The sequence below is a fragment of the Bombina bombina genome, chromosome 8 (assembly GCF_027579735.1).
Source record: "Bombina bombina isolate aBomBom1 chromosome 8, aBomBom1.pri, whole genome shotgun sequence".
Lineage (NCBI taxonomy): Eukaryota > Metazoa > Chordata > Amphibia > Anura > Bombinatoridae > Bombina > Bombina bombina.
Genome location: NC_069506.1, coordinates 167,769,996 through 167,783,449, shown reverse-complemented (window position 1 = coordinate 167,783,449; position 13,454 = coordinate 167,769,996). Strand labels below are relative to the sequence as shown.

At 34.8% G+C, this 13,454-nt stretch overlaps 1 protein-coding gene across 1 annotated transcript in view; it reads right to left on the bottom strand.

Annotated features, from left to right (window-relative positions):
- Window positions 1-613: 613 nt before the first annotated feature.
- The window catches only part of HSD17B14 (hydroxysteroid 17-beta dehydrogenase 14), a 34,493-nt gene continuing 21,652 nt past the window's right edge, over window positions 614-13,454 (bottom strand). The window contains exons 5-9 of the mRNA XM_053690688.1: window positions 11,410-11,501; window positions 8,577-8,681; window positions 5,980-6,047; window positions 2,736-2,832; window positions 614-2,595 (exon numbers count right to left, since the gene is read on the bottom strand). Of these exons, the coding sequence (XP_053546663.1) occupies window positions 2,431-2,595; window positions 2,736-2,832; window positions 5,980-6,047; window positions 8,577-8,681; window positions 11,410-11,501 (527 nt within the window). The 3' untranslated portion in view covers window positions 614-2,430. The remainder of the gene's footprint in view (window positions 2,596-2,735; window positions 2,833-5,979; window positions 6,048-8,576; window positions 8,682-11,409; window positions 11,502-13,454) is intronic.

The following is a 13,454-nucleotide window of genomic DNA, read 5'->3' as shown; positions in this document are numbered from 1 at the left end:
AATTGCACTGTGGAAATGTTTCAAAATGGATGTTGGTCTTACCATTTTTGGAGGATGAAAAAAAATAGTGGCCAGATTACAGGTAAACACTGAGCTGGAATGGGGGAGCAAAGCATTTAGTAGAAATTAAAGGGACAGTCTACTCCAAAATGTGTATTGTTTAAAAGATAGATAATCCCTTTATTACCCCTTTCCCAGTTTTGCATAACCAACACAGTTATGTTAATATACTTTTTACCTCTGATTACCTTGTATTTAAGCCTCTGCAGACTACACCCTTATCTCAGTGCCATTTACAGATTTGCACTTTTGCCAATTAGTGCTGACTCATGTATAACGCCACTGGAGTGAGCACAGTGGTATCTATATGGCACACATGAACTAGCAGTGCCATGCTGTAAAAAGGTATACAAATGCACTGAGATAAGAGGCAGTATGTTGGGGAATGGGTCGTAAAGGCGTTTTCTATCTTTTTAAATTTTTAATTTGTAGTAGCCTGTCCCTTTAAGTCATCATTTAGATAAAGGTTATTAAGCATTCAAGTAAGGCCTAACTGAGAGGACAGAAACAACCTAATCAACTATACCAATGAAATGGAGACCTCAGACAAAAATAAAGTGAAACCTTTTTATGAACACCATGTCATAAACATATTATCATTATAAAAACATACTCCATAATCCATTTTTTTTGCAATTGTTTGATATCCATGAGAGCAGAGTATTTTTTTTAACAAATGATCAAACGGTTAAACAATAAAGACAATTTTTCACAGCCCTCTTTGCTCATATTTACCAAGGATGCCAATATTATTTTTATATATAAATAATATAACAACAGGCTTGCACTCACTGGACTTTTTCAATTCTTTTACTTGTGCTGTGACATTTCGGGGGAGACAGCTCCCCTTCCTCAAAGATGTATCCCCCGAAACGTCACAGCACAAGTAAAATAATTGAAAAAGTCCAGTAAATGCAAGCCTGTTGTTTTTCTTTTATTCATTCAACTAGCACCCTGGCAGTTGATTATAGTGGTGAGAGTGCACTTCTTGTGGAAATGTATTTATATAAATATATAATCATAACCATTGGTTTATAACCTTGATATCAAGATAATATTTCTTCTTTTTTTGCACCTTTTTTTTTAATAAAACCGTTTTAAAAAATAAATGCACCTTTGCATTTCAGAAATGTTTTACTATAAAATAAAAATTCAACATTCTGTATTTAAAGCAAAGGTGACTTTTTTCCCTTTGGTATACACAGCATGAACATAATACATTTGACTAAAAGAGACATGGATTAGAAAGATCATGCAAATTTTCAATTGACTTCTATTATCTAATTTGCTTCATGCTCCTGATATCCTTTGTTGAAAAGCATATCTAAATAGGCTCAGTAAGCTGCTGATTGGTGGCTGCACATAGATGCCTTGGGTGATTGGCTCACCCATGTGCATTGCTAGTTCTTCAACAAAGGATACCCTAATAATGATGCTCCTTCATCTAAGGATACCAAGTTAATGAAGCAAATTAGATAATAGAAGTAAAATTGAGTGTTGTTTAAAATTATTCTTTATCTGAATCATGAAAGAAAAAAATGGGGTTTTAACTCCCTTTAAAGGGAACTAAAAACATTTTTTTTCCTTTTTTTATTTAGAACCATTTTCAACACTTTTCCAATTTACTTCTATTATCAAATTTGCATCATTCTCTTTGGAAACCTTAGATGAATGAGCAGCAATGCACTACTGGGAGCTAGTTGAACTCATCCGGTGAACCAATGACAAGAAGCATGCATGTTAAGCCACCAATCGGCAGCTAGCTTCCGGTAGTGCATAGCTACTCCTGAACTTACCTAGGTATGTTTTTCAGCAAAGAATACAAATACAGCGAAACAAATTAGATAATATAAGTAAATTGTAAGCTTTATTAAAATTGGGTTCTCTATCTGAATCATGAAATAAACCATTTGGGTTTCATGTCTCTTTAAGGGCACTGTACTCACATTTTTGGGGTTTCATCTAAACAACAACATTTCAAAATCTATTGCAGTGCTTTGTTTCTTTTAAAAATAGACGAATCAACTTTTCTGTGTGAGCTGTAACTATCAGCCAATGAGCAACAGACAGCAGGTAATAGTTATACACATGCTCTTCCTGTTTTATTTTCAATTTTAAGATTTTTTTTTTTTTTATATAAACAAATATTTGTTAAATGTTTAACTGCTTTCTTGTAAACAAGAAAAATATTGATATCAATGTCCCATTAAAAAAAAGAATTAGGTTCCTTTTGTAACAATTATAAAAGTGTCCCAGTGGCATTAATTAGTAGTAAAAAAAATGGATATTGTTTGTAAAGATATAAAAAAAACTAAATCATTAATCTTCAAAATCAGTCTTAGAATATTGCAAACTACTCAGAGTATTACATTAGTGATAAATGCTGCTGCGTGTTTTTCTTTGATTCTTATTAGCATAGTTCAGTTCTGCTCCTCCTGTAAGACGCAGGTCAATGCCTGTACAGAATGTACCTTCGGCTGCCAAGTACAAAGCTGCCTTCGCACACTCCTCAGCTGTACCCATTCGACCCAACAACTAAAGAAAAAAAAACATAGAATATGCACCAGTCAACAGCTATGTATAGTATGTGCTCAGACCCATCAAAGAGCATGAACTTGTCTTATTTTGTGATAAATAATTTAAGAGCATAATAATATTCATTGTGTTACTTTTACCTGTGCATCTTCTCCACCTTGGATCATTGCTGTAGGGTTTGTAGACTGGTTTGAGAGTTCTTCCCATAGCGGTGTCCATATGTTCCCAGGGGAAATACTACAAAACGTACAGTAATATGAAAGTCTATCTTGAAATAACTCTACAAATAGTTTTTATCAAATCATGTTCTAGAAAAATACAAAAATATTTTAATGATTCTTATTTGTAGAATTTCATGAGACTATTATTTGTGGAACTGCAGATTCTAGCAGATATGTTGTTAAAGGGACACTGTACCCAAATTTTTTCTTTCGTGATTCAGATAGAGCATGCAATTTGAAGCAACTTTCTAATGTACTCCTATTATCAAATTTTCTTCATTCTCTTGGTATGTTTATTTGAAAAGCAAGAATTTAAGTTTAGATGCCGGCCCATTTTTGGTGAACAACCTGGGTTGTCCTTGCTGATTGGGCAGCACCAATAAACAATTGCTGTCCATGGTTCTGAACTACAAATTTGCTGGCTCCTCAGCTTAGATGCCTTCTTTTTCAAATAAAGATATCAAGAGAACAAAGAAAAATTGATAATAGAAGTAAATTAGAAAGTTGCTTAAAATTGCATGCTCTATCCGAATCATGAAAGAAAAAATTTAGGTACAGTGTCCCTTTAATCAAAATATTGTTTACACTGCTCTGATAGCATAAAATGCCTTATAAATAAAATAGTTTTCAAAGTGGTGTTTAACTCTTTTTCAACTCCTCCAATCAGAACAGAAAAGTGACAAGTGGGAGCACAGTGGACACTTGTGTGCAAAAGTGGTAGCAAAGCCTTTCAGGCGGCAGAACCAGAGGACTGGCCTTGTATAAAAATTGTGAGACCCAACACTGAAGCTAAATAAATACTAATAAATAACTAGAAATTTTTTTATGTGCAGCTAAGGGGCTCCTGAAACAATAATATAACAGGAAGGGTGAGCTAAGGGTAGCTGCAAAGACTGAGACCTTCATTGGCTCTCAGTGTGGGCCCTCATTGCTTAACCCAAGCATGGGAATTGTATCCTACCCAGTAGTGGGTCCCCAGTATTCTGCCATGTACTTTGGAGACAAAAGTACAGATCTGATCCTGAGTATTTAAGGTACAGATCCTGCCCCTGAGTACTTACCAAGGTACCTGTACACGTTGTTTAACAACAATACATTCCTATTAACTGCTTGACAAGTATTTGTTCCTGTTTAACTAAAGCTATTTTAAGGTATTACCAAGCACCCGCTATTCACCCTAACTGCAGTACCTGTGTGTTATTACCTGTATATCTGGTACCAAGCTGAAGTAACTGTTGCTTATCTGTACTAGTGAGCCTGTTACTGTTGTTAACTGATGTTTCTAAGAACCTGGTAACCAAGAGGCTGACTCTATCGGTCTCAATTTCAGGTCTACTAATCTTTGGTTCCTTTTCCACAGTTTGTTATTTTGGTTTAAATTCAATAATAATTTCACATTCCAAGTTTTCTGTTCAAATCCCACAAGAGAAAAAACAAAACAGACTAAGGAGACACAATATTAAAGCTTGTTTACCTAATCCTGCTGTGTATTGTAGTCTTGTTAATAAAATATGCTCACAAAGTATAACAGTAACTAAATCTACTTCACCCAGGCTACACCTAGATGGTTATTATGTAAATTAATGCAAATGATGGCATTTAAGGTTTTAGATGTGGTACCTAAGGCATAGTACAAAATGCATGAATTTCTCGACTGATTTATTAATGTGAGAGTCATCTACTGACAAAAAACATTTTCCATCCATTTATATATTATTGGTGATTAACAGACCAAGATTAGTAACCTCTTTCCCAAAACCAAGGCAAATAAATATATAATAATAAATAAATAATACATAATTAAATAAAAACTAAACTGGGAACAAAACTTAAAATCAGTGGTTCTCAAATGGTGCCCCGCAAGAGGTGGCAGGTGCTCCGCAAACTGAAGTGAAGCAGTGGTGGGATTTATTATGTCATCCTTCAGTGGCTAAAAAAAGGTTGTCCATTTTGATGCAATTTTCTAAATCATTCCTAACATTACCGCAGAGATTATGGCAATGCAGACTGGCTTTAGAGACGGTGCACTGTGATGTGGGATGGCAAGTGTCTGGGGAACTTAGGATCTAGTGTCACCTTAAGGACAGTAAATCGAAGAAATGGTCCAGAATACTGACCAATTTGATCTTGTAGTGCCCCTTGAAATCCATTTGATGACAATTTTTTATTATTACTTCAATGACATAGAGCAAGATTTATCAAGCAATTTCTCAATTTTTGTACCTAAAAAAGCACACAGGTTCTCATCCTCATATTAATAAACTTTAAATGCAACTAAAATGTTGTTGAGTGACAGTTAATTCATACCCGAGGCCTCCCATTTGACTAGGCATATCAATGCACCCAAAAAAGGGCTTTAATTAGATCTTTTTAGTCGCATTTTTAATATTTTTACATGTATTTTTGGTAAGGTATTTATTTAATTTTTTGTGCCCAACACGTTTTTCACATTCTCTTTTATCTATGCGTAAGAAAGTTCTCCATAGCTACTGTGGAGGAGAACAGCAGTTGAAATCATTTATCTATGAGCTTGTATTGTATGCACATAATGGAATATTTCTGATTCTTTCTGGTATGTCTATTTCTCGGCAAGTGGAAAGGCCTGAGATGGAAGAGGATTTGCCCACATAAGGATATACTATCAGCATGAATAACTTAGATATGATACATAAGCCATATATCTGATTCTGTGTAGCAGATTGTTTGTCAGGGAAAACCACATTATTAGCAATATTACTCTACCGTAGTCAAGTGATTTAATCAAAGTTTCTCCAGTCCAATTATGAAACAAAAAAGGGCATTTTTATATCATTAATAAGGCGCAAATACGAATCTGATTGGAGAAATTTATGTTTGCTTCTCGTGAGCTTGCCTGTGTGAAAAGGTACAATTTTTATATATATATATATATATATATATATATATATATATATATATATATATATATATATATATATATATATATATATATATATATATATATATATATAAATTTAAGCATACATGTTAACTTCCACATAGGCGAGCTCAAGCGAATGTAAAGGAGAATGATAAGGCACATTTAATAACACTTTGATAAATCTAGCCCATAATATCATGCTGATCAAAATACAATGTAAAAACGAACATCTAAAATGCTTTTTATAATTTTTTAGTAGCTGACCTGTTTGCTCTCACATTGTATTGGCTCTCATCAACAGCAATTGCCTTTGTCATTGCAGTGACTGCTCCCTGAAATGCAATGAGACATTTACAAGTTAACATTGTGGTTACTATATTATGCCACATCTGCCCCCAATCTATAGTGTGACATATATGTTACAAAGATGAAGTTGATCTGAAATTTCCACAGAATGCAGCTGGCAAAGTCATAAAGGGACAGAAACGTCACATAAAATATTTACAGTGTAGCATTAATTTTGGCATATGAGATTACTAATTTGGGCAAATGAACTAACTATGAACCAGGTAAATATAGATTAAATATTGAGTTAAAGAAATACTGAACCAAAATAGTTTATTTCAAGATTCATATAGAGCATGCAATTTTAAGCAACTTTCTAATTTACTCCTATTATTAATTTTTCTTCGTTCTCTTGCTATCTTTATTTGTAAAAGAAGGCATCTAAGCTATGGAGCCAGCCAATTTTTGGTTACGAACCCTGGACAGCACTTGTTTACTGGTGGATGAATTTATCCACCAATCAACAAGAACAACCCAGGTTGTTCACCAAAAATGGGCCGGCTTCTAAACTTACATTCTTGCTTTTCAAATAAAGATACCAAGAGAATGAACAAAATTTGAGTAAATTAGAAAGTTGCTTAAAGATGCATGTTCTATCTGAATCACGAAAGAAAAAAATTGGGTTCAGGGTCCCTTTAAATGTAGATTAGTTTAAAACACTGATTTTCAAATCTGTCCTAAGGCCTCCCCAACAACCAAGGATTTGAGGATTTCCTTGGATTACAGTAGCTAAAGGGACATGAAACCCAACATTTTTATTTCCTGATTCAGATAGAGAATACAATTTTAAACAACTTTCTAATTTACTTCAATTATCTAATCTGCTTCATTATCTTGGTATCATTTGTTGAAGGAGCAGCAATTCACTAATGGTTTTTAGCTGAAAACATGGGTGAGCCAATCACAATCAATATATATATGCAGCCACCAATCAACAGTTAGAACCTAGGTTCTCTGTTGCCCCTGAGCTTGCCTAGATTAAACCATTCAGCAAAGGATAACAAGAGAAGAAAGCAAATTAAATAATAGAAGTAAATTGGAAAGTTGTTTAAAATCGTATTCTCTATCTGAATCATGAAAGAAAAATGTTGGGTTTCATGTCCCTTTAACATAACCATGTTTACTAATCAGCTGATTGTTTCACCTGTTCTCCTGTTCAGATCTCCTCAAAATGTGGCCTGTTAGGGAGGTCTGAGGACAGGTTTGAAATTGTTTGGATAATTATCTTCTCCGTGACATAAGCAGTAAAATTATATTTTTGCTTGACTATAGCTAAGTATTTAACCCTACAAAAGGGGTAAACACATAGTTTAAAGGGCCATGATACCCAAATGTTGAAACACTTGAAAGGGATGCAGCATAGCTGTAAAAAGCTTGAAAATATCACCTGAACATCTATATGTAAAAAAGAAAGATATTTTACCTCAAAAATTCCTCAGTAGCCACACCCCATTGTAAAGGACTTCTAAGCAGCAAATCAGTATGTCTGTCCCGGAACAGCTAAGGGAGTGAGATTTCGTGCACACTCATCTTATTTCCCTATTAAGTTTAAGGAAGTTTACTATGAAATCTCATGAGATCCCAGTAAAAGAGTTCATGACCTCAGCACTGCTGATGCTGATTGGCTGCTGTTTATTTCTTCATTTTTTTCCCTGCAGCTGAGCAACAGCTAAATTATAACTTTTTTCACAGAACTTACTCTACTGAGCTGAGGAAATTGTGAGGTAAAATATCTTCCTTTTTTACATAGAGATGCTCAGGTGATATTTTCCTGTCAGCTGTTTACAGTTATACTGCATCAGTTTCAAGTGATTTAGCATATGAGTATTATGTCCCTTTAAGTCATGTGCTGGGTTGGAATGCAATACTGATCTTGAGCTAAACAGAGCAGGTGAATGAAAGTTATGTACATGTCGCCCCTGATTCGCTCAGCTCTTGACCACTAGTTTATTGCCACCCAGAGATAACTTTAACTATATGTTTAAACCCTTTTCTTAATGTAATTGTATATTGCTTTAAAGGAACATGAAACCCAAAAATATTATTTCATGATTCAGATAGAGCATATGATTTTAAACAACTTTCCAATTTGTTTTTGTTATTAAATATGCTTCGTTCTCTTGGTATGCTGAAAGAATACCAAGGTAGGCTCAGGATCCGCAATGCATTACTGATAGCTTTCTACTGATTGGTGGTTGCACATATATGCCTCTTGTGATTGGCTTACCAGATGTGTTCAGCTGGCTTCCAGTAGTGCATTGCTGCTCCTTCAACAAAGGATACTATTAAGAGAACAAAGCAAATTTTATAATAGAAGTAAATTGTATAATTGTTTAAAATTGTATGATCTATCTGCATTCTGAAAGAATGTTTTGGGGTTTCCCCTCCTTTAAATCTTTATTTGGCAAAGAAAAAATTGTCTTAAATTGTATTTTTATATTACCCCACTGACCTGGATGTTGATGTGTACTGTTAATCAGTATTCTCTAAAGAACACATAAAACAAGGAAGTGCACCTTTGTCGCCACATATGGAATTGCATGTTTTTGACCAATTTTTCCAACAAGACTTGAAATATTGATGATGTTCCCTTCTGTTTTCCTTAGGTAGGGTAGAGCATACTAGAAAATAAAATCAAGAAGTATATTACCTTATTAAAGAGAGACAGCCCACACAAGAAGAGTAATGATCTGTTTGATAAACATATAAAGTTCACATTTTGATAATAGAAGTATACTTGGAAGTTTGTTAAATTTTATGCTTTGTCTTAATAATGAAACTTTAATTTTGACTGTTGTGTCCCTTTAATATTTGGGGGTCTAATAAAGGTGGTCAAAAAGTTGAAAGAAACAGGAAATATAAAATATGGTGCCTTTTGAAACTCCACTAGGATGCTACATGTGCATTTGGAGGTGCATAGATTAAAGGGACATTAAACCCAAAAAATGTATTTCATGATTCAGACAGAGAATTCAATATTAAACAACATTCCAATTTACTTTGATTATCTAACTAGCTTCTTTCTTTAGATATTCTTTGTTGAAGAAATAGCAATGCACATGGGTGAGCCAATAACACGAGTCATCTATGTGCTGCCACCAATCAGCAGCTACTGAGCCTATCTAGATATGCTTTTCAGGGGAAAATATCAAGAGAATGAAGCAAATTAGATAATAGAAGTAAATTAGAAAGTTGTTTAAAATTGTATGTTCTATCTGAATCATGAAATACATTTTTGGGGTTTAATGTCCCTTTAAGGATATGACATTAATACAGAGAAAGCTTCCAAAACAGCTAATAAATGCCTCATGTGAAAAAGCAATAGGAATATAAGTCAGAAATCAGTGGGCAGGTTATTAACCCTTGGTACATGCAAGTATGAGGATAACTTCGACCACAAAGTTGTGAAGCAATGTAATTTAATTATCACAATGTGCACAGTCTCTTTATATGCATACTTTCTGAGGCACCAGAGCCTACTGAGCATGTGTAAAAGTCCAGAGTGTATACATATATGAGTCTGTGATTCGCTGATGACCGTCACATTATACAGGGGGACGGCATAATTTAGTAAATTTGGAAATTTGTCAGAAACAAATGTTCTGTTCATTTAAATTTCTAAGTAAGTGCTACTGCATTGTCTTCATGCACAATTATGCAATTCTACTGTATTAAATGGTCTTCTAAGTGAGTATATTTGTAACAATGATTGAGGTTACCTACTACCCCATCACTCCTTAAAACTACCACTGGCTATAAGCCCTATCAACTAAAAAGCTAAATAGCCATTGACTGGTTCTGGTATGGAGAATCCGGATTGTGATCAGTTAAACAGAACTAGCACATGTTAAGAATAGGGTCATTTTTTCACCAAACTGATAATGAAAAGTGCAGACAAGCAATCGAAATGGTTGATTTTGTTACGTCAACATTAAAAAGTGCTCATGTGCAGCTGTTCACATGCTGATAATTATTAAACAATAGATTATGATAACCCCTAGTAATTGTAGTTTTTTAGTGACAAATGAAATACCATCTAGATATTCAGAGAGAGGGCAGAAAATGCAGACCCAATGTCATGCTAATTTCTAGGAAATTGCAGGATAGTGTAAACCTCCAGTAACATACTGTTTGTGGCTTTGCAAATTAGGTTTAAAGGGACCTGAAACCCAATTTTTTTTTCATAATTCTAATGGAGTCTATCATTATAAATAACTTCATTTTCGTAGTATCTTTTGCTGAAGAAGCAGCAATGAACTGGGAGCTAGCTAAACGCATCTGGTGAGCCATTGACAAGAGACATACATGTGCAGCCACCAATCAGCAGCTAGCTGCCAGTAATGCATTGCTGTTCCTGAGCCTACCTAGTTATGCTTTTCAACAAAGGATACCAAAAGAACAAAGCAAATTAGATAATAGACGTAAATTGGAAAATTGTTTATATTGCATACTCTATCTCAGTGCTTCTTAAACTGGGGGTCCCTTAAAAAAAAAGTTGGGGTCCCACGAGATTTGATAATGTACTGTGAGTGTGTGTGTATTGTGAGTGTATGAGTATATGTTTATAAATGAGTAACTTTTTTCAGTATTTTGCTTAAAGGTATATGGAACCCCAATTTGTTCTTTCATCATTCTGATAGAGCATGCAAGTTTAAGCAACGTTTCTCCTATTATCAATTTTTCTTTGTTCTGTTTGTATCTTTATTTGAAATAAGAGTAATGTAAGCTGAGAAGCCAGCCCATTTTTCGTCCAGCACCTAGATTGCCCTTGCTGATTGGTGGCTACATTTAGCCACCAATAAGCACGCACTGTCCAGGTGCTAAACAAAAAATGGGCAGGCTTGTAAGCTTACATTACTGCTTTTTCAAATAAAGATACCATAAGAACAAAGAACAATTGATAGTAGGGGTAAATTAGAAAGTTGCTTAAAATTGCATGCTCTATCTGAATTATGAAAGAAAAAAAAAATGTGTGTTTCATATCCCTTTAAGGAAAAATTGCCACATGTGGGGTAGAATGTACATGGAGTTAGACAATGAGTATAACCGTCAATGATTAGCAATGGCTTGTTTAAATTCACTTATTTTCACTTGTAATCCCCTCACTTGTATGGTATATTCTTGCATAAAAAAAATGTATACCCATCTGACAAGGGGTTTGTTTTGGTCTGTAATATAATAATAAATTGCGAAAAGTTTACAATGCAAAAAAGGGTTCACAGGTAAAAAAAGTTTAAGAAACTCTGCTCTATCGAAATCGTTAATTTTTGCTTTACTTTCCCTTTAATAAACAGATAAAAAAAATTCTGGAGGTTGAATAGCTTTCTCCATGTCAGTGGGGCTTGCTACCTTTGCAGTCAGGAAATAGCCAATCAAATTCAGGTTCAATAGATCACTGAACTCCTGCGCTGTAGTGTCATCAATTTTCTGTTCTGGAGGATCTGAAAAAAATAAAAATTAGAGAAAACAAAAAGATCATTACACTTTCTCTTCTCATGTAAAATTAAGTATTATCACATTTGGTGACACTATCTCATCACTAAACAAAACAAAATATTTTGCTACAAAAGAATCAAATCGGCATTGATAAAACAACTTAAACCATTCAAGTGGTAATATAAAAATGCAAAAAGTTTAAATACATCTTAGAATAAACTGTGTGTTAATGGATAAGCCATAATAAAGAGAGTAACTGGGGAATTTTGTATCATGATATATTCTGCAGCGTTAGTAATCCAAATAGTGATTATCAAATATAATTATCTATATCTTGCTTTTTTGGTTGCATGTTGTGAATCTAGTACATGTAAAAACTAAGCACTTTGATTTATAAACTCACAACCCAGTAATGCTGTGTGTTTAACCCCAAAATGGGGTTAAACACATAGTTAAATTACCATTTGGGAGCCTTAGCGCACTAATGATCATGAGTGGAAACAGCCACTGACCCAATCAGCAGCACTAGCCGCTGATTGGGTCAAGACTGCTGTTTGGGTCAGTGTCAGTTTTCACTCAAGGACAAGGATTTCTCTTTGGTTCCAAACTGTACTTAAACTATGCGTTTAACTACACATAAATATATGTAAACCTTTGATGATTAAAATTGTTTATGTTCAGATACCATGCACAGTTTGAGATCATTTCACAATCAGTCTTAATGTCCTGTGACACCCTCAGCTAAAAGCTAGATCCTCTATAATGCCCAGGCAACCTTGGTGAGAATCACTGCTCTAGTGATTTTACTTTTAGCCTAAAGGACAGGGTGAGTCTGAGTAATGAAATGGATATCTCAAGTAAACTGTACCACCCCCCAGAGCCGGTGTTCTGTCGAAAACTCCAATTACGTCACTTCTGGTGACTCTCCCATTTTAACTATTTAATTTTGCCTCTGTCTGGGGGAATAGGAGGGCGCCCCGCCGATCCTCTGGTATCCACCCAAGTGACGTTTCCACCTCTTAGCCAATATCCATGCGGGAAATCCGGCTTGGCCACAGCTTTCCCGCAATGCTATTGGCTAAGAGGTGGAAAACGTCACCTCTCTGCCGTGGGCTGCCTTAGCAGCTCAGTGAAGGTGATCACTTGGAACAAATAAAGGAGCTTTCAGCATGAAGTATTTTATACTGCATGAATGAAAGTCCCCTTTTTTTTTTTTTCAATGGTAAATCCTAGCATTTTACAAACGCTAGGATTTACCATCACTTTAAGATAAAAAAGAAAAACATAACTTATAATTGCTCACAGAACAGTTACCCTGGTGAGTTGATCTTAGTTTTAAATAAAGAAAAAGCACATATAAATCTTTTTCTTTCTCACAGTTGTAAATCTCTTTATTTTAGAGTTCAGATATTCCTAATGGATTCAGTTGCTATTATGAGAAGCAGCTTGTTTTCATTACTAAAGGGAACAATGCAGTCAGATGGATGCAGTGGATTGATATGGAACTGTATTATGACTATCTTCTTGACCTTGGCCTGCGTATAATAACATTTTTTTGCAAACATACTCCTTGATATTGTGTACTCTCACTCACATCCTCCCTGGTTTTGAACACTAGTAAAGCATAGGGTTTGACTGTGTCGTTTGAAGCCTTATCAATTACCTATATTTGCAATAAATATCATGAAGAACCAATTCAATGTCCAATAAAAAATGGTATATTCATGGTAATGCTTTCAAAATATATAAATAAATACATTTTGTATAATGACAGTAAAAACATCAGCACCATTTAAGCTCACTCTCCCTTACATAAGCCTCTAGTCACCTTTTCATTTCCCCTCTCGCTCACATGCAACCACCACCACCACCTCCTCCCACCTCACACACAGGGCCACATGTATCAAACTGCGTGCGGACAAGTGTGTGAGAACTTGTCAGCATGGTTTTGTGGCATA